This window comes from Lytechinus pictus, unplaced genomic scaffold, assembly GCF_037042905.1.
Source record: "Lytechinus pictus isolate F3 Inbred unplaced genomic scaffold, Lp3.0 scaffold_20, whole genome shotgun sequence".
Lineage (NCBI taxonomy): Eukaryota > Metazoa > Echinodermata > Echinoidea > Temnopleuroida > Toxopneustidae > Lytechinus > Lytechinus pictus.
In genome coordinates, this window is record NW_026974141.1 from 7,866,686 (window position 1) to 7,894,531 (window position 27,846).

The 27,846-nt window shown below is 37.4% G+C and overlaps 1 protein-coding gene across 2 annotated transcripts in view; it reads right to left on the minus strand.

Moving 5' to 3' along the window:
• Window positions 1–21,599, minus strand: part of LOC129282446 (protein-glutamine gamma-glutamyltransferase K-like) — a 28,019-nt gene extending 6,420 nt beyond the window's left edge. The window contains exons 1-11 of one of the 2 annotated variants that reach the window (XM_064114680.1): window positions 21,280–21,599; window positions 12,017–12,184; window positions 10,379–10,523; window positions 9,838–10,038; window positions 8,329–8,557; window positions 5,753–5,883; window positions 5,156–5,382; window positions 4,250–4,382; window positions 3,643–3,715; window positions 2,369–2,580; window positions 1,047–1,271 (exon numbers count right to left, since the gene is read on the minus strand). In XM_064114680.1, the coding sequence (XP_063970750.1) occupies window positions 1,047–1,271; window positions 2,369–2,580; window positions 3,643–3,715; window positions 4,250–4,382; window positions 5,156–5,382; window positions 5,753–5,883; window positions 8,329–8,557; window positions 9,838–10,038; window positions 10,379–10,523; window positions 12,017–12,178 (1,738 nt within the window). In that variant the 5' untranslated portion in view covers window positions 12,179–12,184; window positions 21,280–21,599. Of the gene's footprint in view, window positions 1–1,046; window positions 1,272–2,368; window positions 2,581–3,642; window positions 3,716–4,249; window positions 4,383–5,155; window positions 5,383–5,752; window positions 5,884–8,328; window positions 8,558–9,837; window positions 10,039–10,378; window positions 10,524–12,016; window positions 12,185–12,823; window positions 12,913–21,279 lie in introns of those variants that run through there. The other variant, XM_064114681.1, reaches the window with a different exon arrangement.
• Between the last annotated feature and the right edge of the window lie 6,247 nt (window positions 21,600–27,846).

Here is a 27,846-nt window from a genome sequence, read left to right on the forward strand (position 1 = left end):
CCCTATAAACAAGATGTCGCCAAAATATGACCTCGGGGGAAAAAGCTTGGGAAAAAAAACATACCCTAAACACGTTGGCTAGTCTTCAAAAAAAAAATTGCTTTGGGGAAAAATGTTTCACCCCGCGCTTGACCATTGACCAGTCTTTCAAAACCACCCTTTTTCTTGAAAATCTGTGTTTTAGATACCCTTAACGAGTCCACGTGCGGACCGCGTCCAAAACTAAAAAAAACACCCCTTTAAACGCATTTTTTTGGTCATGCGTGTGTACAGCAATATATTTGACTGCCCCCCCCCCCCCCCCGGGACCAAGGTGTAGTAAATGGATACCCGGTAGGAAGGAATTCCTCAAATGCTTTAGCATCCAATCAGGATAGCCGTGCTAAAGCCGGGGTAATACTATGCAGTGCTTAGAAACATTTGTTAAAGCACTATATAAATGTTATAAATGTATATTATAGTGTTATCTGTACTTTGAGGGCATCTTCCCCCATCCCCACCCTCGACCCCCCCCCCTAGAAAAAAAAAACACTACAGAACAGGAGCGTATCCAGGGTTTTCAATTAGGGGGTTCAAATCCTTCTCTTCTCCTTTTCCTCCCCCATTTTTTCAAGCATTTGGAAATTTTAGGGGGTTCCATTGAACCCCTAGTTGGCTACAGGCTTGCACAAGATTTAGCAACTCAGAAGAGATTAAGCAAAATTATTGCATAGAATCTGTCAGAAAGATGATTTTGGGCCATAAAACAACCTTTTCAAGATCCTTCATGTTCTTGCATAATCTTGCCATCGAGCACATGCACCTTCATGAAAAATATTGTGATTTACAGTTTATTGTTATATGGAAGATGCAGCGACACAAAGGGGATGAAGGCATTAATTTCCATCAGCTGAGCATTTCATCAACATTGTTGTCTGAAAGGTTGTCGGATCTAAGAACTTTCCTTGATTTTGATTGGTTGAGAAGCACTGTTACCATGGTAACTGTCAGATAAATGAAAATTAATACACTGTATTTGTAGAATCCTCCATGTAATATGTATGTACCTGTATAGAAGCTCATATAGGCAATCATGCTCACAGCAACAGTTCGAGAACCCGAGCTCTTATTGTCGATCGCCACCTTGACTTCAATATCGCTTCCAACGGGCCTCTCCTCCTCTAGCATGATCTCGATCTCAACGTCGTCTGGCTTTTTGTCGGGTCGGTAAGTGTTTGGCCTTGTGCCATATGAAACGGCTCGTTCCACGGCATTGCGTTCCTCTTCACTCCCTAGTATAGAAAAAAGAAACGGAATAATAACAGTCGCAAGAAACATGCAGTTCATTGCTAGTCACATTTGGATTTAAAAAATCAAGCATATAGCTATCACACATGTCATTACATAGCTTTATATATTTCTCTTTTTATTGGTGGACTAAAAACATGGGTTGTGGGTCTACATTATTTCCGTTTGCAATGTCAGAGCACATTGCATGATGCACCAAAATCTGACTAATTTCCCTTAAAGAAGAATGAAACCTTTGGAACAAGATAGCTTGTGTGAAAAAAGAAAAATAAAAGAAACAGATCAACAAAAGTTTGAGAAAAATCGGACAAATAATGAGAAAGTTATGAGCATTTGAATACTGCAATTACTAATGCTATGGAGATCCTCACATTGGCAATGCGACAAATATATGTGATGTCACATGTGAACAACTCCCCATTACTTAAATATATATTTCACTTAAACTGCCTCTTTTATCACATCTATCAGTAGATCATGTCTTCTTTCTATAGGAGGGCATGTAATACAGATTTTAAAAGAATAGATCATGGATAAAGAGTTTGTATCACCATAAGAAAAAGCAAAAAGAGACATTTGGGGGTATTTTATAGTCCATCAAAGGGAAAGTTGTTCACATGTGACATCACACATCCTTGTCGCATTGCCAATGGGAGGATCTCCATAGCATTGGTGATTGCAATATTCAAATGCTCATAACTTTCTCATTATTTGTCCGATTTTTCTCAAACTTTCTTTGTTCTTATTCTTTGATTTGTCTGTTTCGACACAAGCCAACTTGTTCCAAAGGTTTCATTCCCCTTTAAGCTTCTGCACAAAACTTGTTGAGCAATATCATGCCATGTTGCAGTCTAATAATGCAGCCGCGGAACCGGGGGGGGGGGGGGCTTTAACCCTCCAATTTTCTTCCAAAACTGTGTACAAAAAATATAAAAATGACAATCTGATTGTGTTCTTTTTTCTTCATGTTCCACTTCTTAGGCCCGATATTGCACTCATCTTCCACTCGTGCATTATTACCTCAATACCCATGGAATATTTCTGGTATTCAATTCTGAGACATGAAATATAATCTAGGTACCTTCTTCAAATTTGTACTCGAGAGTGATATCCTCCCTGCACCGCCATCGACCCACGTAGCCGCCTGGTAACAATGGGAGTTTCTTTGTACTGATGAACTTCCCAACGACGTTCTTCTTCTCAGATAATATAGTCATTTCTGGTGGAAGTCCAAATCCTCTTTTGGTTGCCAACCAGGTAATGCGATCGCCATTGACCTCTGCAAAAGCAAACCTACATGTAGCAAAAAGAATACATATACAGTACCATAGAAATGTCTTACTGTTTTTATTTTCAATTTGGTACTTCTTGCTTTATTCATCTTTTCTATTTCAAAGTATACATGTACATATGAATACAGTCACAACAAGTACTGGATCATTATGAATATATAAATGACAATACAAACTGTTGTAAAATTTGAATTTATTTGAAAGTCATATGAGGTTAATTATGATTTTAAATGCCCCCTCCTTCCATTGACGACTTTCTTTCATTCTTTTTAATCAAGATGATAATGGTTATAATGATAAAATCCTTAATCAAGGATTATTTGTTAACAGGGTCTGGATGGATTTGTTCCTGATTGTGAATACCAATGGGAGAGGAGAAACAAGGATAATATTTTTTCTTTAGCGTGGACATGTTTCATACCTCAGCAATATGCAGGGCTCTCATAGTGTAGGGCTAGCAGGGCCTATAATCAGTGATTTATTACAATCACCATCATCATCATCATCATCACCATCACCATCATCACAATAATCATAATCATCATCATCTTCATCATCATCACCATCATCACCATCACCAACATCATCATCACCATCCTCATCATCACCATCATCATCATCACCCATCATCATAATCGTCATTGTCACCATCATCATTATCATCACCATCATCATTACCATCATCATCATCACCATCATCATCATCAGCACTATCATAACCGCCATAATCACCACAACCATCACCACCATCATCTCCCCTCATCACCATCATCCTCACCACCACCGTTAAAACTACCACCATAACCCCCATCATCATCTTCCTCATTATCATTATCACCATCATCATCATCATTGTCGTCATGTTGGTCATATAATCGCCTCTGTTAAAGCAGATTCTTTTTCTAATAATAATTTCCAAAACATGAATCATATTTTAAGTCGAATTTCACCCAAGATGAAACGATTGGTTATCCCGCGTCATGACTTCAGCAGATTGACCAGTACTACCATATCTTCATTAATCTTACAAATGTCTAGATAAAGAGAAAGAAAAAAAACTCACTTGGTGTCATATTTCAGGTAGGTTAAGCCTTGCTTGATGGCAGCTTTTGGCGAAGGCCCCATCTGAAAAAGACCTGCATGGAAAAATACAGGTGTATGGTTAACCTAAGACAACTCAACATCGCATGATTCAATTTTGCAGAGGTCGAATCGAAACTTAGGTCCTAATATTCCTATGATTAATATCAATTTGATAACTTTGTGTCTAACTTGAACTTTATTAGTTTCTTGAGGAGTCTTACCTTTGCTAGATTTTTTAGGAGTCTAATTACCTTCGCTAGTTTCTTGAGGTGTCTTACGTACTTTGCTAGTTTCTTGAGGAGTCGTACCGTCGCTAGTTTCTTGAGGTGTCTTACCTTCGCTTGGTTCTTGAGGAGTCTTTCTTTCGCGAGCTTCTTAAGGATTCTTACCTTTCCTAGTTTCTTGTGGAGTCTTATCTTCCCTAGTTTCTTGAGGAGTCTTACTGTCGCTAGTTTCCTGAGGAGTCTTACCTCTTACCTTTGCTAGTTTCTCAAGGAGTCTTTAATACTTTGCTAGTTTCTTGAGGAGTCTTCCTTCGCTAGTTTCTTGAGGAGTCTTACCTTTGCTGGATTCTTGAGGAGTCTTACCTTCGCTAGTTTCTTGAGGTGTAGCATCGATGACCTGCCACCCGCCCATCATGGAGGGAAGATCAGGCCGGCTGAAATAAGCCTCGTTCCAAACGTGAAAGTTCCACACAGAATCTTGACTGAGATAATCAATCTGCATACAAAAGAAGAAATCATGTAATTGTTTTATAAGTAGGCCTATTTGTCATACCACTGAAATTCACATGGGGAGCTTGGAGAGGCCCAACAAATTTTCATCATAAAAAAAAAGGAAAAAAAATGAAAAGGGAAAATATGATATTATTTTTTAAAAATTATGCCAAAATTAAAGACAAAATATCACCGATAATACAATATACCGTCGAGTCTGAAATTCATTACATACATTACGTTCATTATGAGCTGCAAATCAGTAGGATAAGAGCAAGGATTTCATCGGTGCTTGTTGATGAAAAGCGGACACTTGGGTACCAACATACAAAGTTTGGAATTGGTCTAAAGCAATACAGAGTAGCACTTAATTATGTTCAATTTATAGTGTCTATTAAACTTATCATAATTGACAATAATTATTTTGGCCCAATCGTTTTACTGCAATATATCAACATAATCATAAAACCATCATCAAATACTCAATATTTTTCAATATCAGCAAGATCATATACAGTGGTGCTAAAATGTTAGTGAACTCCACCAGGAAATTTAACATATCTAATAGTAATATGTTCAAGTTCAGCCATGTTTTAGATATTAAATTGTTAAGTCAGGTGATAAGATATTACTTCTCTGGGCTCACCAAACATTGCAGTCTTGTTACATTCAACACTCGGCACGAAGGAGTGCATTTTGAGGTGGGGTTCACTAATTTTGGAGCACAACTGTAATATCGAATTCGCAATATCGTCCAGCACTAATGAGACGGTATACCTCTTCTTCCGTTTCAGCGTCCAACACTGTATCTACAGTCATGCTTGCATCGGTGTCGTGAGCCGAGGAAAAGTTGGTCACACTTCGGCAGGGAATACCAAGGCAACGCATGACGGTGCACAGCACACCGCTGAACACCCAACACTGGCCGTACTTGACGGCCTTGCCTGACTTGGCGTACGTCTCAAAGATTTTGGTACTGCCTGTCCAAGTTGTTGGTTTTTCACCTGGGAAGTAACATCATGTTTAAGAGATTTGCTTTTGTTCTTCAGAATATTGTACAGAAATTGCATTAAAAGTGTACAGAATTGTATAAAATTGCAGAAAATTGTATAAAATTGTATGAAAATCTCTGTCAACTCTTTCAAAAACTTTTCCAAAACCATGTTGCCTCTTGATTCTTTATGAGCATTTTCATGCTGGGGACATCTTTAACCCATCACCTACTGGAACCAGATGGTCCCTATACAGAGCCTATGGGAATGGCATAATTCAGTGGCCAACAGGTTAACCCATAGCCTACTGGAACCTGGTAAACACTTGTACAAAGCCTATGGGAATTATACAATTCAATAATCGCTGGGTTTAAGAGCCTACCTCCTTCATAATCTCCGCTCCAGTTTCCGACGAGCAATCCTTGCTTGTCCCTCCCAGAAGATGAATTCACAAAATGGGTGAACATTCTGGAAACGATGACTGGGTCATTACGAGATTTCTCTCGGACCCATCTAATGGATAAGAAAAGGCAGTAATTGTGGAATTACATATCCAGTTATATGGCCAGTTTCATAAAGACTTAAGAATAATTTAATTACTGTATCTTTTTTAAAACTACCATTAAAAAAATTTGATTGTGACTGGCTGCCCTGCTACAATGGTATAACAGCAAAGCTACCACCCATAAATCAACAATACATGTAAGTTAATTGCCTTAAATGAATTTTTGAAAAATTTGTTGGGTTTGAAAAAACACATGACAAGCTTTGAAGTGATGGGGTCTTCCCACAAAGCCGAGGGTACACAAGGCCATGGGTCCATAAGGCCTAGGGTCCACAAGAACCATTTTCCTTGAATCGTATAAAAAAATACTCGGCCTTGCAGACCCTTGGTCTCATGGACCCTCCGCCCCGAAGTGATATAAAATTTTATGAAATTGATCAACAATAACCCACTCAAATACTGGTTCGAATGCAGAAATTCAGTGAGAGCTTAAAAATTAAAGACAAAAGAAGGTTTGAAGATTGCGGCTCACTCAAGCATGAGATGTGCACACTGTGCAATCTCTGTAAACCTTCTGAGCAGTAAGTCCCGGAAAAATGGAATAGGAAAAAATCTTGTCTTTTATTAACTTTACAAATTCAATTTTTACTTTTTGAAAAATATTCAAATTCAAATTCATTTATTTCACATCTCTAAAAAACATACAAGATACAATCTATCGAGATCAATCAAAATGATTCCATAGTAAAGGAGTAATGAATATTGTAAAATGACAAATTAACAAAAATAACAAAAATAACTAAATACATAGGGTAATGAATGCGATGTGGGGGAAAAGCAAAAGCCAAATAGACCTATCTAGGCTACTCCTAGCTGATTAACATTCATTACCGAAAAAAGACCATCCTGCAATTAATTTATTAGATTGCAAGAAACACACATTTCAAAATAAACGAAATCAACAAACTTATGAAGAATTTGAATAAAAACAACAACTTTATTACAAAAAATATGTTTAAAAAACATACACATAATATATATTATTGATTGAGCTATTTGAGAACCTTGGTGACTTTATTGTTGACTTTGACGTGGCTCATCACAAGTAATCTACATAGGCCCTGATGGTTTCAACGATTTAGTCAGAATCACTTCTATGATTCAGTAAAGAAAAAATGCAACATCAGATACAACTTGAATTCATTTCATTAAAGCAATAAAGACATATAGACACTTGAGCCCAGGGGACCGTTTCATGAAAGTTGTCAGCACTGAAAAGTTGTCTTTCTCTGACAGTTTCCATATAGTAACAGTCAGAGGCCAGTGCCTCTCAGCCAATCAAAACCAAGATTTCACTGAAATTGTCAGCACTGACAATTTAGTCAGTGCTGACAACTTTCATGAAACACCCACATGGGCCCCGTCTTACAAAGAGTTACAATTGATCCAATCAATCGTAACTCTATGGAAATCCATCAGTGTCATAATTTTTTCTACAGGAAATGTGCAAAATGTCCTTTGTAAATAAAAGAGAACACACCAAATTATCAAGAAATCAATGAATTTATGGATATACATTCATGGCTAGAATTTTTTTTGAACAAATATGCATTTCATATGTTGACTTTGCTGGCTTTCCATAGTTGCGATTGATTGGATCAATTGCAACTCTTTGTAAGATGGTCCCCTGGTCTCTGAAGCAACAAGTTGTGCTGGTCTTGTCTCGAGATATTCTTGCTGATCAAAGTTTCAATCTTGGTCTGTGTATGCACTCTAGGTAATGATTTGCACCTAATGCAGGAACTACATGTACCGCAACAAGACCCATGAACAGAAAATCCAGTACGCAACAACAGCAAAAAGCATAAGAAAATTAGTCCAATTTTCCAAACCTGCATGAACCCAAATCCCCAATAAATAATATACAGTGAATAGTGCTTGTATGAAAATGGAAATATCCTGGTTATGGATATATATCCAAAAATCTGTATTAGAATGTGGCGTGCATGCCCTCGACTCCTATGCTTAGGGTGCTCTTTCAGGAGCAATTCTCATGGATGCAGCTGCCCGCTCTTCGATGGAAGACCCCCCCCCCCCCTTACCATATCCAGGAACACATACACATTTTCACCAAAATTTTCAATAAAAAATTGTGAGTTGCATAAAGATGGCATCTTACCAGTGGCGTACCTAGGATTTTTCAAAGGGGGGGGGCAAATTCGTCCGCCAAAAAATGTGGCAAGCCAAAAAATAAAAGGTATTAACCCTCAAGTAAAGGACATTTCGCAACAGAAAAAAAATTGACAAGCAAAAAAAAAAAAAACGTCTTCAAGTTCAAAGGAGTGGGCCACTTGTGGATCGTCAGGGATCAGTTTGACTCGTCAGGGGGGGGGCAGGGATACGTCCCTTGCATGTGTTGTGACTCGTCAGGTAGGTACGCTAATGCATCTTACGTTTCTAGTAGATCAAACACCACTTTGGTGGTTACGTCTCCGAATTGGCCAAAGACCCACGGTCGAGCAAACTGGTTTCCAGGCTGATCCTGTCCAAAGAAGATAAAGCCGTAGTCGTTGAGAACATACTCCCATTTTTCAGTGTCTCCGTCCATGTGGACGCCATCCTCACGGCACCATGCATTAAAGAGCACGTAGATCGGGTCAGTCTGTTTGAAGTATCTGGGTTCTACCAGGAATGCAAAATCATGAAATATTATTTGAGGGTAACATCTTGATCGTTGTCATTGTCATCATCAGCAGCAGCATCATCACCATCATCATCACCATCATCGTCTTACAGGCATAATCATCATCGTCACAGGCATCATCATCGTTGTCACAGGCATCATCATCACAGGCACCATCATCATCATCGTCGTCACATGCATCATCATCATCGTCATAGGTGTCATCATCATCATCACCATCATCATCATCATCGTCACAGGCATCATCATCGTCACAGACATCATTATCGTCAAAGGCATCATCATATAATAGGCACCATCACCATCACCATAGGCATCACCATCAGCAGCATCATCATCATCAACACTAACACGATCACCATCAGCATATTATCATCATTAGTATCATAGGTTTAATCACATTGCACCATTATCATCATCAATTTCATCATCATCACCATCGTCATCATTATCACCACTTTCATCACTATAACCACCATCACCATCACCATCTATATTTCAGTATCATTCATCATTCTGACTAAGAAACCTAATCCCGAAGCAGTACCCCTGCCCTCCAATGTTCTTATTGCTGTAATAAGAAGTGTGAACTACTGCATGATTACAATGCTATTGAGAAAGCTACCATAGTGCTTTGTTCCTATGACAGTTTTCTTTTTCGATATCTCTCTTCAAACTCATAAATAGCATTTATTTATTAAAAAACCCAAGGGGTTACTTCCTTCAAAGAGTGGACAGCACCTTGTGAGAATCATCCTGATATAGCACCCTTAACAAACATTCAAGGGCAGGCAACTACCCTAAACACAGATTTTGTGCAAATGTCCCTAATTTGCATACCCTAAACAGGAATTTCATTGATTGTTGGGATAATTGAAACCAAAATTGAATATTAGGATATTCTCATTTTACTTGACAGTGATAGCGGGCTCCAATTTTTTGAGCAATTTTATCCCAAAGAAAATAACTTTCTTATCATGAATTTATTATGGAGTTAGGTACGTCATTTCTAATTGGTACAAATCTGGCTTTTTATTGTGGTGGTTTCCATTCACAAGTCTTATACAGTGGGTGCAAATTACATACCCTTTTCATGTTTTATATAATTGTGATTTAAGGGGTTTTAATTTGGATGGGCATTTTTACACTCCATGTTCCCTATGTTCCTTCCTACCCTTACAAAACACCTCATTTTTGCAGCAGCAGTCATCTATTCAATGAAATTCCCACTCCCCCTCCTTGGGATAAATATGCATACCTGCATCCACTTTATCCTTTATGATGACAGAGGCGAGGTAGCGACCTACGATGGCATCCGGTGGACTGCTGACCAGGAGGGAGTACTTGGCTCCATCCACGCCTCGAACATAGACTCCCCAATCGCCTCGGGTCTCTGACTCTGACCGACTGAAGGGCAAGCGAATCACCGTTCCACGATTTTCAGAATAAACTTTGGAACCTGACAATTGTGGAAATAAAGGAGAATATTACATATTGCGGTGGTAGTGGGGAGTCAAAATCCCGTCTTACAAAGAGTTATGATTGACACATCAATCTCAACTGTATGGAAATCCATCACTCTCATAATTATTTTCGGCAGGATATTTGTACAATATCCACTATAAACAAAGGAAAGCTCACTGAATTTTCAAGAAAATGAGAGATATATGAATACCTATACTCATCATATCTAGAAAACATTTTTAACAAACATTTCAGAACTGAAACTGAAATATGGTATCAAAATGGTAAAAATTAAAAAAAATTGATGAAGTCACATTTCGGTACTCTATACTAACCAACAACAGCCAACTGAAGCATCAATAGCTCCTCTCTTGGGGCCTTATTGAAAGTAACGGTAAGCTCAAAGGGCTGCCCTCGCCTGACGAATAGGTTCCTGATCTCATAGTCTGCGGTGTTGTGATGTTTACGGTTTGTCGCCAACTGTGTTTTGAAAAAAGGGGCAAAAATTATTTCATTTTACTATTATTATCAATTGATTTTTGCTGTTATAAATACATAAATGATTGAATTTTGGAGAAAAAAAACAGAATATGGTAATCAACACCACCTGAGTGCAATATCACAACAAAATAATAATCTATGTAGTAAAATCAGAACACTGGTTTCCGAGGGAATAAAACAGTTGTCTGTGTTTACTATTTGATGCCCTTATTAACACACTGTGTTGGCTTTATTTTGACCATATTAGCACACTTTGTTTCTTCATTTAAAACAATGTTTCTACTATGTGTTGGCAATATTAACGCACTGCGTTTACTATGAGGCGCCTATATAATTAACACACTCTATTGACGATGTGTTGCCTATATTATCACACTGTGTTTACTATGTGTTGACCATATCACTGTGTGGACCATACTATCACACTGTGTTGAGTACTAGTATGTGCTGACCATGTTAACACACTCTAATGACTATATATTGACAAAATCGACACACTGTGATAACTAGGTGTTGACTATATCAACACACTGTCTTGACTCTGTGCTGACTATATTATCACAATGTGTCTCCTGTGTGTTGACCATATAGTAACACACTGTGTTGTGCTGACAAAATCAACACACTGTAATGACTGCATGTGCGGGTGCATCGTGGTCTAGTGGTTCTGACTCTCGCCTTTGAAACAGAGGGTCATGGGTTCGAATCCTAGCCATGGCGTTTTTTCCTTCAGCAAGAAATTTATCCACACTGTGCTGCACTCGACCCAGGTGAGGTGAATGGCTACCCGGCAGGAGTAATTCCTTGCATGCACTGAGCGCCGGTGATGGTAGCTCGAGCTAAAGCCAGGGTAATAATAGCAGCGCTTTGTATCCTCTGGCAAAAAACGCTTTATAAATCCAGCTATTATTATTATTATTACTATATGTGTTGATTATATTAGCACACTGTGTTGACAATGTGTTTTTTCCGGCAGGAATCCATTGTCTGATTTCTGTTGAACATCACTATTCTGTCAAATATTTTTCTACCATATTTTTCTTATATTTTTAGCTACACCAGAATGTCTATTATTATTACATGAACTTGCTACACTGTACGTAGAAGCAAAATTATATCAAGGTATAGGTCCCCCCTATAGAGGTACCATCTTTGAACAATATGAACAGGGAGAGTTCAGGAGACTTGAATCTTACACACACTTGTCTACATAAAAAAATTCAGTGCTTAGCTTAATCTTCAATGTAGATATAAAAAGTTTAATATAGATCTATATAGAACTATAAAACCTTTCAACCAAAGAGACGTTAACTGCACCTTTTGAAGCCAAAAGAAATTATAATTATGGGATAAGCAGAAAATGATTTGATGTACACACAGGTAATCCTCTCCTCTAAGATGACCCTATAGCTACACTAGCCATTTATCTAATATTTATCTAAGGATTGATTCCCTACCAATTACTAATTTACCTCAAAGTCAAAACTCTTCACGCCAAGTTCATCAGGTTTGGAGGGGGCTTCCGCTCGATCCCATCCTTCACCGAGATACGCCCTCTCTGCCTCGGCTACGTTGACAGAGCGCCCTGCGGCCGGTGGTGGAGAGAGTCTTATAGAAGCTTCACTCATTTCCATAGTGCACTGTGTAGTAGGGAGAAAAAGTTTGATATAGGCCTTTTTACATACATGTAGATTCCATATCACTTCAACTATTAGATCGAAAGCTTCAGCCTCTGTACAATATTAAGGGTTGTTCCGCTGATCCTTTGTTGGCTACACTCACCGGTACACCAGTCCGGGGTTGATAGTAAAATGTCGAGAATTGTTCATAAATCCCCAGAAAAACCTGTTATTCCTGTCTACTCAACTATCACAATTATCAAACTGTCATCTTACACATACACATCAGCCAAATCCGCTTTTACAAACAACCTGCATTATTATCACCTATGAAAATCAAAATAACACAAATTTGCATTTTTTCTTCTCTATAAGTCTCCCATTGAAATGTGTATCGTAACGCATGATCAACCACACCACTAGCTCAATACATACAACTTGTCTTCATTCGTGTCCCTCGTGCCCTGTGCACTCAAACATTACTATAATTTAATTCAGTATCAATCACATCATACCCAATACATCATACACAACTACAAATGACCTAGCCTAAAGCACTCTCCAACCAATCGTAGCTTGACTAACAGTTATAGGTTTATAGGCCTGTATACTATATCAAGCAGAGCATGATATATTTCATACTCATAGTCAATTACTTACCTATATACATGTAAACCAAAATTCAATGTCTATGCTGTTCTGTTAGTTTCACTCTGGACTCTCGAATATTGATAAACCTTCTGAGGCGCCCATGCGCAATCTTGAGTTTGTTGTCATTATAGGCCTAACTGTTAGAGAGAAGTACATGTAATTACACAGAACCAGCTCTTCTTCCCCACACACCCACGCACTTTCGAAACCCCACTCGCGGCCCCTGGATAAACCTGACCTGAAATTTATTTTTATTGTTCTCCAATTACTTCCCTATACTGCCCTTATAAATTATTTCTCAATATGTTTTTCCTTCTTTTTTAAATAGGTTGTCCTTGCTCTCCTTCCCCTTTTCCTTTTCCTTTTCCGGCCCCAATCGTGAAAGAACCGGCAAGAGCCCACCACCCACCCACCCACATGCACACTTTTGAAACCGCTTGGCAGCTCCTGGAAAAGCCTGACCTGAAATGTCTTTTTATTGTTTTCCAATCAATCCCCTCTAATGCCCACATTATAAATTCTTTCACAATATGTTTTTCCTTCTTTTTTAAATAGTTTGTCCTAGCTCTCCTTCCCCTTTTTCCTTTTTCTTGTTATTTTTGGGCTCCCCTTTAATTTTGCCACGCACAGGGAGAAGGCTTGCTGCTTCGCCCCCCCCCCCCATCTGCAAAGTGCAGCTGAATTTGAACGCATCAAAGGGTAGATGTATGACTCGGGGGTTGGTCAGATCAGTCGTGCAGGTATTTTGATTAACATACCCTTGCTGCCTTAAAGAGGAAGTCCACCCTCAAATAAGTATTATAGAAGAGAAGAGAAGAGAAGAGAAGAGAAGAGAAGAGAAGAGAAGAGAAGAGAAGAGAAGAGAAGAGAAGAGAAGAGAAGAGAAGAGAAGAGAAGAGAAGAGAAGAGAAGAGAAGAGAAGAGAAGAGAAGAGAAGAGAAGAGAAGAGAAGAGAAGAGAAGAGAAGAGAAGAGAAGAGAAGAGAAGAGAAGAGAAGAGAAGAGAAAAGAAAAAAATAGGAAGAGGAATGGGAATGGGAATAGAATAGAATAGAATTAGAAATGATCTATTTGATAAAATATCAATTGCCGCTCAAAGACTGAATTACAGATTTTCAAAAAACAAAAATAAATATACAACAAAATAAGATGAGAAAACAACTTAATGTACAGTAACATAACTTCAAAATACATTAGAGAAAAAAATACATGTCTGAAGTAAATAACATACATGTATAACTGAATCAAAACAGTGAAAACCCATTAAAATGATGCAGGTAGTGGCGTAATGAGCCCCCACAAAAAAAAAAATAAATAAATAAAATAAATAATAATAAAATAAAAAAATCAATAAATGAATAAGTAAATAAATATAATTAATTAATGAATAAATGAATGACTAAATAACTAAATAAATATTAATTAATTAATAAAACAACCAGAGATTTCATACATTACCCCCAAAACTTTGAAATTGACCACTTTTTAACTGCATGTGTTCAATGTGAAAGATAAAAACACCTGAATATTAAAGTGATTGGTTAACATTGGTTTGACTTTTAAAAAATCTGAGCTAGAAGGTCACACTTGTCACCTGTGTCTGTGATATGTTACAAAAATGAAGCCCAGAAAAAATTGTGTTCGAAAATAATTATTTAGTGCTTCAAAAATTGAAATATAAAGTGACCGAGAACACCATCTTAATTTCATCCCATACACTTATGTGTACTATTTAGGCGTCTATAAGACGCCTTTTTACAAAATCGGGGTTTGCCTTGTAGTTTTAGCTTTTCATTCTCAATAATAGTTGTTTTCAGGGTTTATTAGTTCTAATACATGCACTTGTACACATGTTTCATCCTGGTTTGAAAATTTTTTTAATCGGCTGCTCACAAAGTTAAACAATACCTTTAATTAAGCAGCAATTTATAGTCCCAAACAAAAAACAATCATATTTCCCATATGTGCGGAGAGTTGTGGGCCAGTGGATTAGCCAAGGATTTGAAACAGGGCATGGGTTTGAATCCTAGCCGTTGCATAATTTCCTTCAGCAAAAAATTGATTCACAATGATCTGCTGCAACATAACCCCGGTGAGGTACAGTGAGCAATGGAATCGGTAGACTACCTTAGCTGGAGTAATGTACGACCGTCCTGATCACTTAACACGTAGGATATCTCTAGCCTATACAAATACTATTATTTTCATTTTTTATTATTATCATTATTATCATCATCAGCAGCAGCATCATCATATTATTATTATTATGCCAAAAAAAGCTACATCTTGAGTGGTTGATGTGTGAGTGCGTACGTTTGTAATGACCCATTTCTGGGATATTTTTTTCATTTTACCGAGAACCTATTTCTGTTCGGGCGAGACAAAAAGGGTATGTCATTTTGTGAAAAAGGGCATTTTCCATTTGGAAAAAAAGGGATGGGGGGCAATTGCCCCCCTGGTTTTACCCATAAACCAGGACATCCCTGATCCAGATAACCATGCCAATTGCTCATCATCTTTTTAAAACCATTTCATAATATAAATATAGTTAACTACTCAGTTGTAAAAAGATCCCGTTTGACCAATACACTCAGGTTGTGTGTGAGAGTGTATAAAGTATTAGCATCACCTTATGCTTGGTACATGTACTGTGCATGTTTACCAATACCCTCAAAAAGCAAATTGCAGAAAATTAATGTTTACATAATTCATATTTGTTGTGTTCTACTGCAGCTGTTACAAATTGAAACAGCTGGATCTCATTAACGTGTATGTACATGTACATGATTACAGCATTGTCAAGTCCGTATTTTACTGCCAATCCTGGAGTTCCAGGGGAGGTATATAACTATCCAGGGTTGTCTCCAGTACTGGCAAATCCAGGGGGGCACAGCCGGCCCGTGTCTCCCTTTTGAGATGCACAATTAAAATTTGTAATATAAAAATGCCATTAAAACACAAGTGTGCCCCCCCCCCCTTTAAAAGTGAAGACCTTTTTTTTGCTTGTCAAACTTGTCAATTTTTTTGTGGACAAAATGTCCTTAATTTTTTTTTTTTTGCTTGACAAATTTTCCTAGGGAAAATTTGCCCCACCCTTTTTGGAAAATCCTGGATCCTCCCCTAGTTGTCACTGACTGCATGCAGCTATAATAATCAGTAGTTAGGGCATAGTACGGTAAGTCAACAATACACAACATCATAGTAGCGTAATAAGCCAAAAATTTTGAGGGGTCCAGAAATGGCATATCGGGCAAAATTTATAAAAAGTTGTGAGCGACCAAAAATTGTGAAATTCTTATTACAAAAATCCAATTTTATGATAGATTATGACGTGATATTATGAAAAGTTATCACATTTTACTATTTTCTTTTTCAATTTCTTTCCTTTTCTCTTTTTTTTCTTGGTTGTGAAAAAATTGGGAAGACAAGCATCCCAAGCCCCCCCCCCATCAGTATGCCACTGCAACATGAAATATGCACTATAATACCACAAGGACTGTGTGTGAATTTTTAGGCCTATATATGTAAGCCTATATGTTCACAATGTGAAATTCACTCGGACCTTTGTGAGATATTCCTGCTGGAAAGATCACAGTGTCTCAAAGTGAGTTCACAGGGTGTTCACAGTGTGGGCTGTGACAATGTGAATCACACTGTTGAAATGTTGCAGTGTGAAGCTGTGGTCATATGGTAGACGATTTGAAGATGTGGTTCACACTGCTCGAATTTAAGAAAAATATGATTGAAGAATATAATTTAACGGTGTGGAGATAAATTCACACTGTGGACACCTCAAAAGTGTGAGTGTTTACATTGGAGTGTATTCACATAATGGACACATGCAAATGTGATCCACATCGAAAAAATGTTCAAATTTAACAGTGTGAAAGTAATTCCACACTGTGGATAATTGGATATCACTCTTGAGTGTGTTCACATAAAGTGAGCTATATGTAGAGATGTGATTCAAATAATGATCAAATTGAACAGTGTGAAGATAAATTGACATATCAAATGTGGACTATGAGAAAGTGTTATTCACACTACGCACTTATTTCCAAAATGTTCTAGTGTAAATATATAATTTCACACTGGACATCTCCACAATGTGATTGTTCATAGTGTGTTCACATATTAAACTATGCGACATTGTGATTCACTTTCATAAAATGTTGGAAAGAAGATAGGTAAACACTGTGGACGAGTCAGCAGTTGGGTGTACATAGCATTTCATGATTCCATGATCACACTGGTCAAATTTACCAGTGTGAAGATAATTCCACACTGTGAACATATCAACAGTATGATTGTTCACAGTGTGGTCATATAGTGAAAATGTGAGAATATGAACCACAGTGTTCAAATGGACCAGTGTGAAGATAATTCCACAGTGAACACATCAACAGTATGATTGTTCACAGTGTGTTCATACAGTGGAAAATATGGAAATATGAACCACACTGTTAAAATGGACCAGTGTGAAGATAATTCCACACTATGACATAGACAGTATGATTGTTCAGTGTTTTCATATAGTGGAAAATATGGGAATATGAACCACACTGTTCAAATGGACCAGTGTGAAGATAATTCCACAGTGAACACATCAACAGTATGATTGTTCACAGTGTGTTCATACAGTGGAAAATATGGGAATATGAACCACACTGTTCAAATGGACCAGTGTGAAGATAATTCCACACTATGACATAGACAGTATGATTGTTCACAGTGTTTTCATATAGTGGAAAATGTGAGAATATAAACCACACTGTTCAAATGGACCAGTGTGAAGATAATTCCACACTATGACATAGACCGTATGATTGTTCACAGTGTTTTCATATAGTGGAAAATATGGGAATATGAACCACACTGTTCAAATGGACCAGTGTGAAGATAATTCCACACTATGACATAGACAGTATAATTGTTCAGTGTTTTCATATAGTGGAAAATATGGGCATATGAACCACACTGTTCAAATGGACCAGTGTGAAGATAATTCCACACTGTGAACAAATCAACAGTATGATTGTTCACAGTGTGTTCATACAGTGGAAAATATGGGAATATGAACCACACTGTTCAAATGGACCAGTGTGAAGATAATTCCACACTATGACATAGACAGTATGATTGTTCACAGTGTTTTCATATAGTGGAAAATGTGAGAATATAAACCACACTGTTCAAATGGACCAGTGTGAAGATAATTCCACACTATGACATAGACAGTATGATTGTTCAGTGTTTTCATATAGTGGAAAATATGGGAATATGAACCACACTGTTCAAATGGACCAGTGTGAAGATAATTCCACAGTGAACACATCAACAGTATGATTGTTCACAGTGTGTTCATACAGTGGAAAATATGGGAATATGAACCACACTGTTCAAATGGACCAGTGTGAAGATAATTCCACACTATGACATAGACAGTATGATTGTTCACAGTGTTTTCATATAGTGGAAAATGTGAGAATATAAACCACACTGTTCAAATGGACCAGTGTGAAGATAATTCCACACTATGACATAGACCGTATGATTGTTCACAGTGTTTTCATATAGTGGAAAATATGGGAATATGAACCACACTGTTCAAATGGACCAGTGTGAAGATAATTCCACACTATGACATAGACAGTATAATTGTTCACAGTGTTTTCATATAGTGGAAAATATGGGCATATGAACCACACTGTTCAAATGGACCAGTGTGAAGATAATTCCACACTGTGAACAAATCAACAGTATGATTGTTCACAGTGTGTTCATATAGTGGAAAATATGGGAATATGAACCACACTGTTCAAATGGACCAGTGTGAAGATAATTCCACAGTGAACACATCAACAGTATGATTGTTCACAGTGTGTTCATACAGTGGAAAATGTGAGAATATGAACCACACTGTTCAAATGGACCAGTGTGAAGATAATTCCACACTGTGAACAAATCAACAGTATGATTGTTCACAGTGTGTTCATATAGTGGAAAATATGGGAATATGAACCACACTGTTCAAATGGACCAGTGTGAAGATAATTCCACACTATGACATAGACAGTATAATTGTTCACAGTGTTTTCATATAGTGGAAAATATGGGAATATGAACCACACTGTTCAAATGGACCAGTGTGAAGATAATTCCACACTGTGAACAAATCAACAGTATGATTGTTCACAGTGTGTTCATATAGTGGAAAATATGAGAATATGAACCACACTGTTCAAATGGACCAGTGTGAAGATAATTCCACACTATGACAAAGACAGTATGATTGTTCACAGTGTTTTCATATAGTGGAAAATGTGAGAATATGAACCACACTGTTAAAATTGACCAGTGTGAAGATAATTCCACACTATGACATAGACAGTATGATTGTTCACAGTGTTTTCATATAGTGAAAAATATGGGAATATGAACCACACTGTTCAAATGGACCAATGTGAAGATAATTCCACACTGTGAACAAATCAACAGTATGATTGTTCACAGTGTGTTCATATAGTGGAAAATGTGAGAATATGAACCACACCGTTTAAATGTTAAAAAACGGGCCAGTGTGAAGATAATTTCACACTGTGAAGACCTAAGCAATATGTGTTTGTTCACTGTGTTCACATATAAAACTGTGTGACATCGTAATTCACTGTGATAAAATGTTGAAAAGAAGTTGATTGTACATAGCATTTTGTGATTCACACCAGTTGGTCAAATTTACAAATGTGAAGATAATTCCACACTCTGAACACATGACCATGTGATTCACATTGATAAAATGATCAGAATGTAGCAGTGTGAAAGTGATTCTAGCCTGTGTTCCACACTGTGAACACACTGTGTGATGGTGTGTTCTTTCCTGTACATAATTTTTATTCAATCCTTTTGTTCAAGTAATAGTATAGGGCCTATATCATATCACATTATTCAAAAATGATATTAAATTTTCCCAAAATGCCATTCCCCACATAAATAATTAATACAAGATTATTTATCATGAAAGAACTTAAGTGAACTTGAAGAGAGTTTTTACCGGAATATGTCGTGATTATATGAAAGCAATAAAGAGTAGCAGAATACACCTTGAACATATAAACCATGTATTGTTACTTTGATTATATTTTGGAAATTTTGTTGAACGGAAATAAATCAATCTAAATCTAAATCTAACCATATAATCAGACAAGCACAGTACAGGGATCATACATGTTTACTCTGTTTTCTCAATTTGTTTGGACAACAAGGTCATTTGGAATCAATGAATAGGAAAGGTAGCTAGATTTTTCATGATGAACTACAGATAAAACATGATATTGATATATAATCCGGCATGTAATTTAAGTGCAGTTTCAAGGCCACTCGTGTGGTACTTGACTTCCCACAAACAGGATATAAACAGAACAGGCCTATAAACAACAGTGCAGTGAACATTACTTCTAACATATTCAGTGAATGAATTGTGTGTGTGTGAGCAGTGCATGGGATGATGGGAGCATAGGCAGCGGAAGCGGGGGGACGTGTCCCCCCCCCCTAAATTTTAGGTGGGGGGGACGAACCCCCCCTAAATATTTTGTTGATTACCTTTTTTTCTCTTTTTTTTTTTTTTGCTTGTCAGAAAATTTTTGTGGTCCCCCCCTAAAATTTTTGGCTTCTGCCGCCAATGGATGGGAGTGTGTGTTATTTCATGTTACTGGTACAAGACCTTGTAAATCTATCAAATCCGGGTATATCCAATACAAAAAAAATCTGAAGATGTTTTTTAAAAAACTCCTCCAAAAATATATCAATCTAATCCAATATAGGCCCTACCTGTGAATAACTATAGTACCTACTACATTGTCTCAGATAGTATTATACCGGGGTATTATAACTCATATGTATTTTATTATTATCATTATTATCATATTTTTATTTACACAATTAAGATTATCTGAAAATAAATTAATTTCATGCATAACCATTTATAGGTATGATACAGATGACATATGACAATACTATTCCACTATGTCCAAATCCAATTTGAAATTGCCCTAGGATTCAGTAGGAACAGTTTTTTTTATAATAGGCCTACACCATTGACACGCAATCCTAGCACAAAAGACATACACACACACACAATGAAAACACACTGAAAACTACCGGTGTTGATTTAACACCAGCCCGACACCAGTCATGCCAGAGAAGTATTGAAACAACACCAGTACCAGTTTGGAATCAAACCATTACTAGTAATTGGTGTTGTATATAACGCCTATCTGGTGTTAGACCAAGCCCCCAAAAAACAAACTGGTGTTGTTTAACACTTCTCTGGTGTGGATCGACATATATGCTATAGATAAATACCAGGCTGGTGTTCAATCAACACCGGTGTTTTTGTAGCGCAGCTGTACGCTAAAATTCGGAAGCAAATCATCTTTCCCTTCCAAAATTGATGAAAATCATACTCACATTAATAACAAGGGGGATTCTCCACAACAAGAGGAGAGCTCCCTACGAATCCGTTACAAGGCTTGCAGATTTCAAGAGAATACCTCGAGGTACAGCCGGAATTCACTCCTCGAAGACTCTGGGGACGATCTGCAATGCAAGGCCGGCCAAGGACACGAGATGAATGGGGCGCGCGAGTGGCAGACGATTCCACCAGTACGGCAGATCGAGGCAGCCTATGGGGTCATCGAATTAGTCCACGTTTGCCAACAGCCGTAACATGGAGCTGCATGATTGCACTATTGGAGCCACCCTTGCATTGAATATCAATTACTTTCTCTGCAGAGGCTAACTGTCAATTACTTTCATTCCAGCACGGCCACGTCCTCATCAGACGAAAGTTGTAGGCATTTGTTTATCTGAGTCAATCTGATCCATAAATATTAATTTTTAAACTGTGAATTAATTAATGAATATGTAATGGGTAATAATTTCGTGGGCAAAATTCTACCACAAGTTTATACCCCCAATTTGGTACTTGCAAAAGTTCTTTTTGTTTAATATCAACCAGATTTTGACCCTCTGAGCTGATCTATTCATATAAGTTGACTTTCAAACAATTTAAGTTTCTTTTTCATCCTGCGCGTTGATCGGCACATAGTATAAAGTAATAAAACAAGAGAATAAAGAGGAAAAAGCGGTGGAGGAGCCGAGAGGAGCAGACGGAAAACAGGCGCGTTTCCATGATTTTGCACTCCGAGGGGCCCGACCTAATTTTGGCGCCTCAGCTCTGCGAACTTTTCGAAAAATGGCGCCCCCGCCAGGCAAACATAGGTGCCTAAAATGCATGTTGAATTATCTTAGTTCATAATCACGTTAAAAAAGCAATCGAAGATCACATTTTTTTAATGTATTCATGAAAAATATATATCCATGAATATTTTGTAATACCACTTGTTGAAAAGAATAAATGCGACCAGAAGGCATAGGCTCCTAGAATTTCAAGCACTTTGGGGTTTTAATTTAGTTTAATTTCTTGTCAGAGTAGGCCCTACTAAATTTATGTGAGCGGCCCGGGAGCTGTAACTTCTTTACCATGAGGGGCGGATCCAGCTTTCGGCAATGGGGGGGGGGGGTATTTTCAGATATATGTTTCCCGATCGGACATTCTAATCACTTTTTGTAACCGTGAACATATATGTATATCTGAACAATATTTATTGATGCGAGCGCGAAACGCGTGCTAATTTTTTTATACTGTGACCTAAAATTTGGAAGGTCTATAAGCGTTTTTGGTATACTGGATGCATATCCATCTAAACATTTTATGCGAGCGCTTAGCGCGAGATAACTTTTTTTAATATTCCCACTTAAAATTGGACATGCTACGCATTTGAAGAGCTCACTTGCAAAAGGAGTTAGGTCCATTTTTCATCAAATTTGATTTTTATGTCTCAATGTATAGATTTTTAGTAGCTCTATAAGATGATACCAAAGAAAAGTTGAAATTCCTATTAAAAAGTAAACTAAAATGGCAAAAAAAAATCACTTTCTTTTCAAAAGGGGTTAGGTCCATTTCAGTTTAGTTGCAAAAGGGGTTAGGTCCACACATAATTTTTTTGGAAAAGAATATAAAAAATATGAAGACAGGTAGATTTCTTTTATACCCAATTTTATGTTCTCAAGGAAGGGTATCATGAAAATTCAGTTTCGCATAAGAATATTGCAATATGGGAGAATTTAAAAAAATATTTTCTTGGAGTGGACCTAACCAACCCCTTTTGCAACAAAACTCTTCTGAAGAACTCATTTGTCAGGAGTTAGGTCCATTTTTCATAAATTTTATTGTTTTCTGTCTCTAAACACTGAACCTTTCATTAACATCAGCTGTTTATGAGAAAACTATGACATTTTTTTAGTTTCACTTATTTCACAGAGCAGTTATTTGCACAACTCAGTAATAATGTAAATTAGAGGGTCGATGATGTCACTCACTCATATCACTTTTGTTTTTTCATTGTTTGAATTATACAATATTTCATAAATTTTTTCAGATTTTCGAATAATAAAAACCCTTTTGATTGGAACAAAAAAATGTTGGTACTTCCTATGTTGAGTGAGGAATATAACTTTTTTTACATGTCAATGAGGTGAAAATTTGAATATTCCATATTTCAATTACTAAAATACACTAGCTATAGTGAGTAGGTGATGTCATCGGTCCCCTCAAAAAGATGTGTAAATACTATTTTATGAAATTCTGCCAAAAAAATCGAAATATCACAACTTTCTTTAAATTACATCAGATTTTTATGAAATTTTTAGTTTTATACTTTAATATTATTTTGTCTCCTTTTATTCAAATAACTTTTGTTGGGGTGGACTTGCCCTTTAATCTTATGATTAACTTTTAAATCTCAAAAGATTTAAATTGAAATCTCAAACGATTTAAAATTTAAATCTTTTAGCCTTTATTTATTTTAGTTAAATCCACGAGGTTTTAGATCTATCTAATATTCGGCCGGTCAATATTCACAGCTTCATACCGTGTAAAAAAAACAAGAAAACTTGACACCTCAGTAATCCTCAATTTAAGGGAAAAAAGTATGTCATGAACACATAATCATAACATATGACGGAAAAGGTATCCTCTCCAAAATAATTTGATACCACATTTATGTGGAATGTTTTCAAGTTTGGATAATAAGTAGGAATTCTTTATACCTTGATGTAAACTGTGATTTTCCCCAAAGTAGGACATGGGGCCTATCTGTAATTAGTCCAGATGTCAAATGATGTCATAATCCTTTGAGGATTGCATGGGGGGCGGACACAAATTATTTGCCTGTTTCACAAAACAGGCAAGAGAGCTAAGTGTGAATGCGAAATTTTGAAGTTTATACGATGACCTGAAAATTTTCTATTAATGCCATAGTCCGGCCTGTAGGAGCTAACCATGACTTGATGGCAAAATTTTCGAATTTTTTACAGCTTGAGTAGGATGCACATGGCCGCTTCAATAATCAATACTATACATTTTGTCAGTTTTTTTAATTATTATTATCGAGGGGCAGCAATTCTGACTGGGGGGAAATGCCTCCTTTGCACCCCTCCCCCTGGTGCTGCCAAAGCATTTAGGCTATTTCATATATAGCCATAAACCGACGGAGCCTTCGGGATTCCCGTCACCGTTATACATGACATGTTTGGCCCTATTGTTTTACTTTCGCTTGTCCTGATCGACTGCCCATCGTGGCTCTCATTGATTTCATGAAATACTCCCTGAATTTTTAAGTAGAGTCTAAGCTTATATTTTTGTCGGAAGCTTATCACATCCCTCTTTGGCTTTGTAAGAAAAAAAAACACCCCACGCCAACTGAATACTAATAATATTGCACGATCCTTCAAAAAATAATCTTTGTTAGGTGCAATCGTAACCTAAATGATGTATTGAAGAAAACCAAGTGATGTGAAGTCCTCCAATTCTACCCAGGAAAATATCCTTCTCTGACCCTTCATTTTGAATAAAGTCAACACTTATATTTTATTTTGTTCTATTTGAAAAAAAAAAGTTTTCCTTTTTGAATTTTGATTTTTCAGCAATACCGTACTTTGGTCGTATGCGGATTTAGTCAGAGACGGAGTCACAAGAGCTGAAAAGGAAATAGGTTAATATCTAACGTTAAAAGTCTACTCCGGTAACTAATTGACGAATAATGAGGTGAGCTTTGTTGTTTTTAGTCAGTTGGTAGAAGGCTGAACTCTTTGTATAACCTTTGACGATTGTAGTGTCAGTCAGTAGTTTGACTTTTTTTCCGACACTCCTAGGCCCTAGCCAGGCTAAGCTGCCGCCGCCCTGTGCCCGAGCCCGCCTGGTTGGGGGTCGGAGCAGGGGGAATTTGGTGAGGCGTGGCGTGTACCACTACCACTACCAGGCATGTGTACGCTTTCGCGCCCCAATTTTTGACCGTTCCGAACTCAAGCCCGCTGCGCCATGAATATGCGGCGCGAATTTTAAATTCTCAGAGCTATCTCTATGCCTATGGCACATTGCGTTACTGTATTAGAGATCTAATAATTCTAACTAACGTTAGCAATATTTCATTTTCAACTTCAAATGTATGATTTACCAATCAATGACAAGACAAATGACATCAAAACAAGTTTGAATCAAAGACAAAATAAAATTAAATCATGTAAAAAAGTTGTCGCATTTTTTAGCAAGCCAAAACTTCAATGCCTGAAATAATGGCAAAGCCAAAAAGCGTTTGTTGCATGGTGGCGCTGTTCGCGCAAATAATGTTACGCAAACCAAAGCCAATGATTGCGATGAAACGGGATTAAAAAAGGGGGCAAACTCGAAAATCGCTTTCTGCTAGTATGCCTATGGTGTCACTTGAAATCCAGGCTTTTTTAGAATTGAATGTCATTGTTTTTAATATTGGAATCTGGGTTTATCTTACAATATAGCCTAATGTAGACCAAAAGCTTCGGTCTCTGTTATGTTGGTTGTTCCGCTGAACTACGTTGGCTCCACTCACCAAATACATAGACCGAAGTTAAACCGTCGTCTGTACAGGGGCTCAATGGCCACCGCTAATTTCTTGTTTTTCTCCTCGATACCGCGATATTTTCCACCAAAAGTTCATACATATGCAGCTATAGCTGAAAATGTATAAGTAACGACAGTTTCTTACCCTAAATTCCCGCTTTAAAACTGGCAATCAGGGGATTAACTCTGAAAGTTGACACTTGCGACTCGGACTAGTGGGCAGCCATCTTGGTAACGACGAAAGTCAGACTCCGCCCCATGACCTTTACGTCACACATTATAATTACAGAAGGGGAAAAGAAAGGAGCAGTTAAAGAAACAAAAGAAAAAAGGGGAAATAAAAAATAAAAAAAGAACAGTAAAACAAAAAAGAGAGAAAACGAAAGAGAAAGAGATAAAGGAAAAGGGAAAAAAAACATCTAGAATTTCAGTATTCATAAACCCGACGTAAAAGAGATGATCTGATTGGCCAATGGTTTTGATACGCAGTTGACCCGGAAGTTCTTCCAACGGCATATGTTTGTGTGTTATATCGACTTCGGATGAACGAGTGAACTAGGAGCTACACGACAGCCGAGGTAAGTCGCTGTTTTTTTTCCTTTTAACTTTATTTTTTCCCTTGTTTTTGGCAATTAATGCCAAGAGGGAATATTAATTCGCATATTTGTCCATTTATTTTCATATATATTTATGAAATAAAGACAAAAATCGATGAGCCCCGTCGGGGGGAATTTGCATTGTACCTCCCCTAATGGTGGCGACACGCTAGCGAGCCGTCTGTGTATGAGGAGAAATTAAAAAAATTAAAAAATGTTGAAAAACTCCTCGAAACAGACGACTGCCAGCTGTCTAAGCCTAATGTAGAGGACTGTCATTGTGATGATATTTTCATCATATTTGTCTTTGTCTTTTCATCAAAGAGCCTAGACACGGGCTATATACTACATGTAGACCTGGGGCCGATTGCACGAAAGGGTCTTTCCAAGGACCGTCTTTCGTGTCGCCCATCTTTTATGATGCGCTATAAGCGGGGTGTTTCTGAAATTTATGATAAACAAATAAAATTCGTAAGCTTGCTTTTAAATCAAATTTTATACAATTTCATGAGATATCATATCATTTTATAAACAAATATTTTGTTTATTTTAACGGACAAATAAAATATATTTGCAGATAATTTATTTGAAATGCGTTTCACATGGCGTATCATAAAAGATGGGCGACACGAAAGACGGTCCTTGGAAAGACCCTTTCGTGCAATCGGCCCCTGTGTTTTGAATGTGGTAAACATTGATAGATTTCCCTAGAAAATCCACTTTAACCACGTTCATTTTGGAAAAAACAGATTATTTATCACATTTTTTTACAAAAAGAGCAATCATTGTATCAATTTTCATTTGCCCAGTGCCACTCAAGGGTTCATTACATGCCGCCACGCACAGAAAAATCAAGTCATAGAAGTCGTGTGTTGTGGACACCAGAAATGGGATCGCAGCATGCGCGACCCAGTAGTTAGAAATCCACTGCCAAACGCGGTTTATGGTGCGAGGTTAGTATACCGTAAGGGCACTAGTATTCAACCCGTTTGGAGAGTTTCCTCAAATATATAGAAATATAGAATTTACCTGAATTTCAGACCCGTCTTATTTCCAAGAGCAAATGCTGGTTATTCTTTTTCCGTTATTTTTTTCTTTAACCAGTTGACTGTGCGCGGGCGATTGAATTATACAGCGACGGATTTTGGTACTAGTATTCAACCCGTCGGTACTAGTATTCAACCTAGCGATGAAAGATGGCCCTGTCTCTCAATCTGCCCTTGTCCCATCCGACTATGGACTAGACCATTTGAGATGAGGCCAAACAGGGAATTAATCAAAGCCAGAGACTTACATAGATCTAGATCTAATTTAGCAATCTAAACCCTTTTGAGATTTGCTATCAATCCTCACTAGGTTGAATACTAGTACCATTCAGTGCAAAAGGCCATCGCCGCATAATTCGATCCTCCGCGCATACAGTCGACAGATTGACAAAGA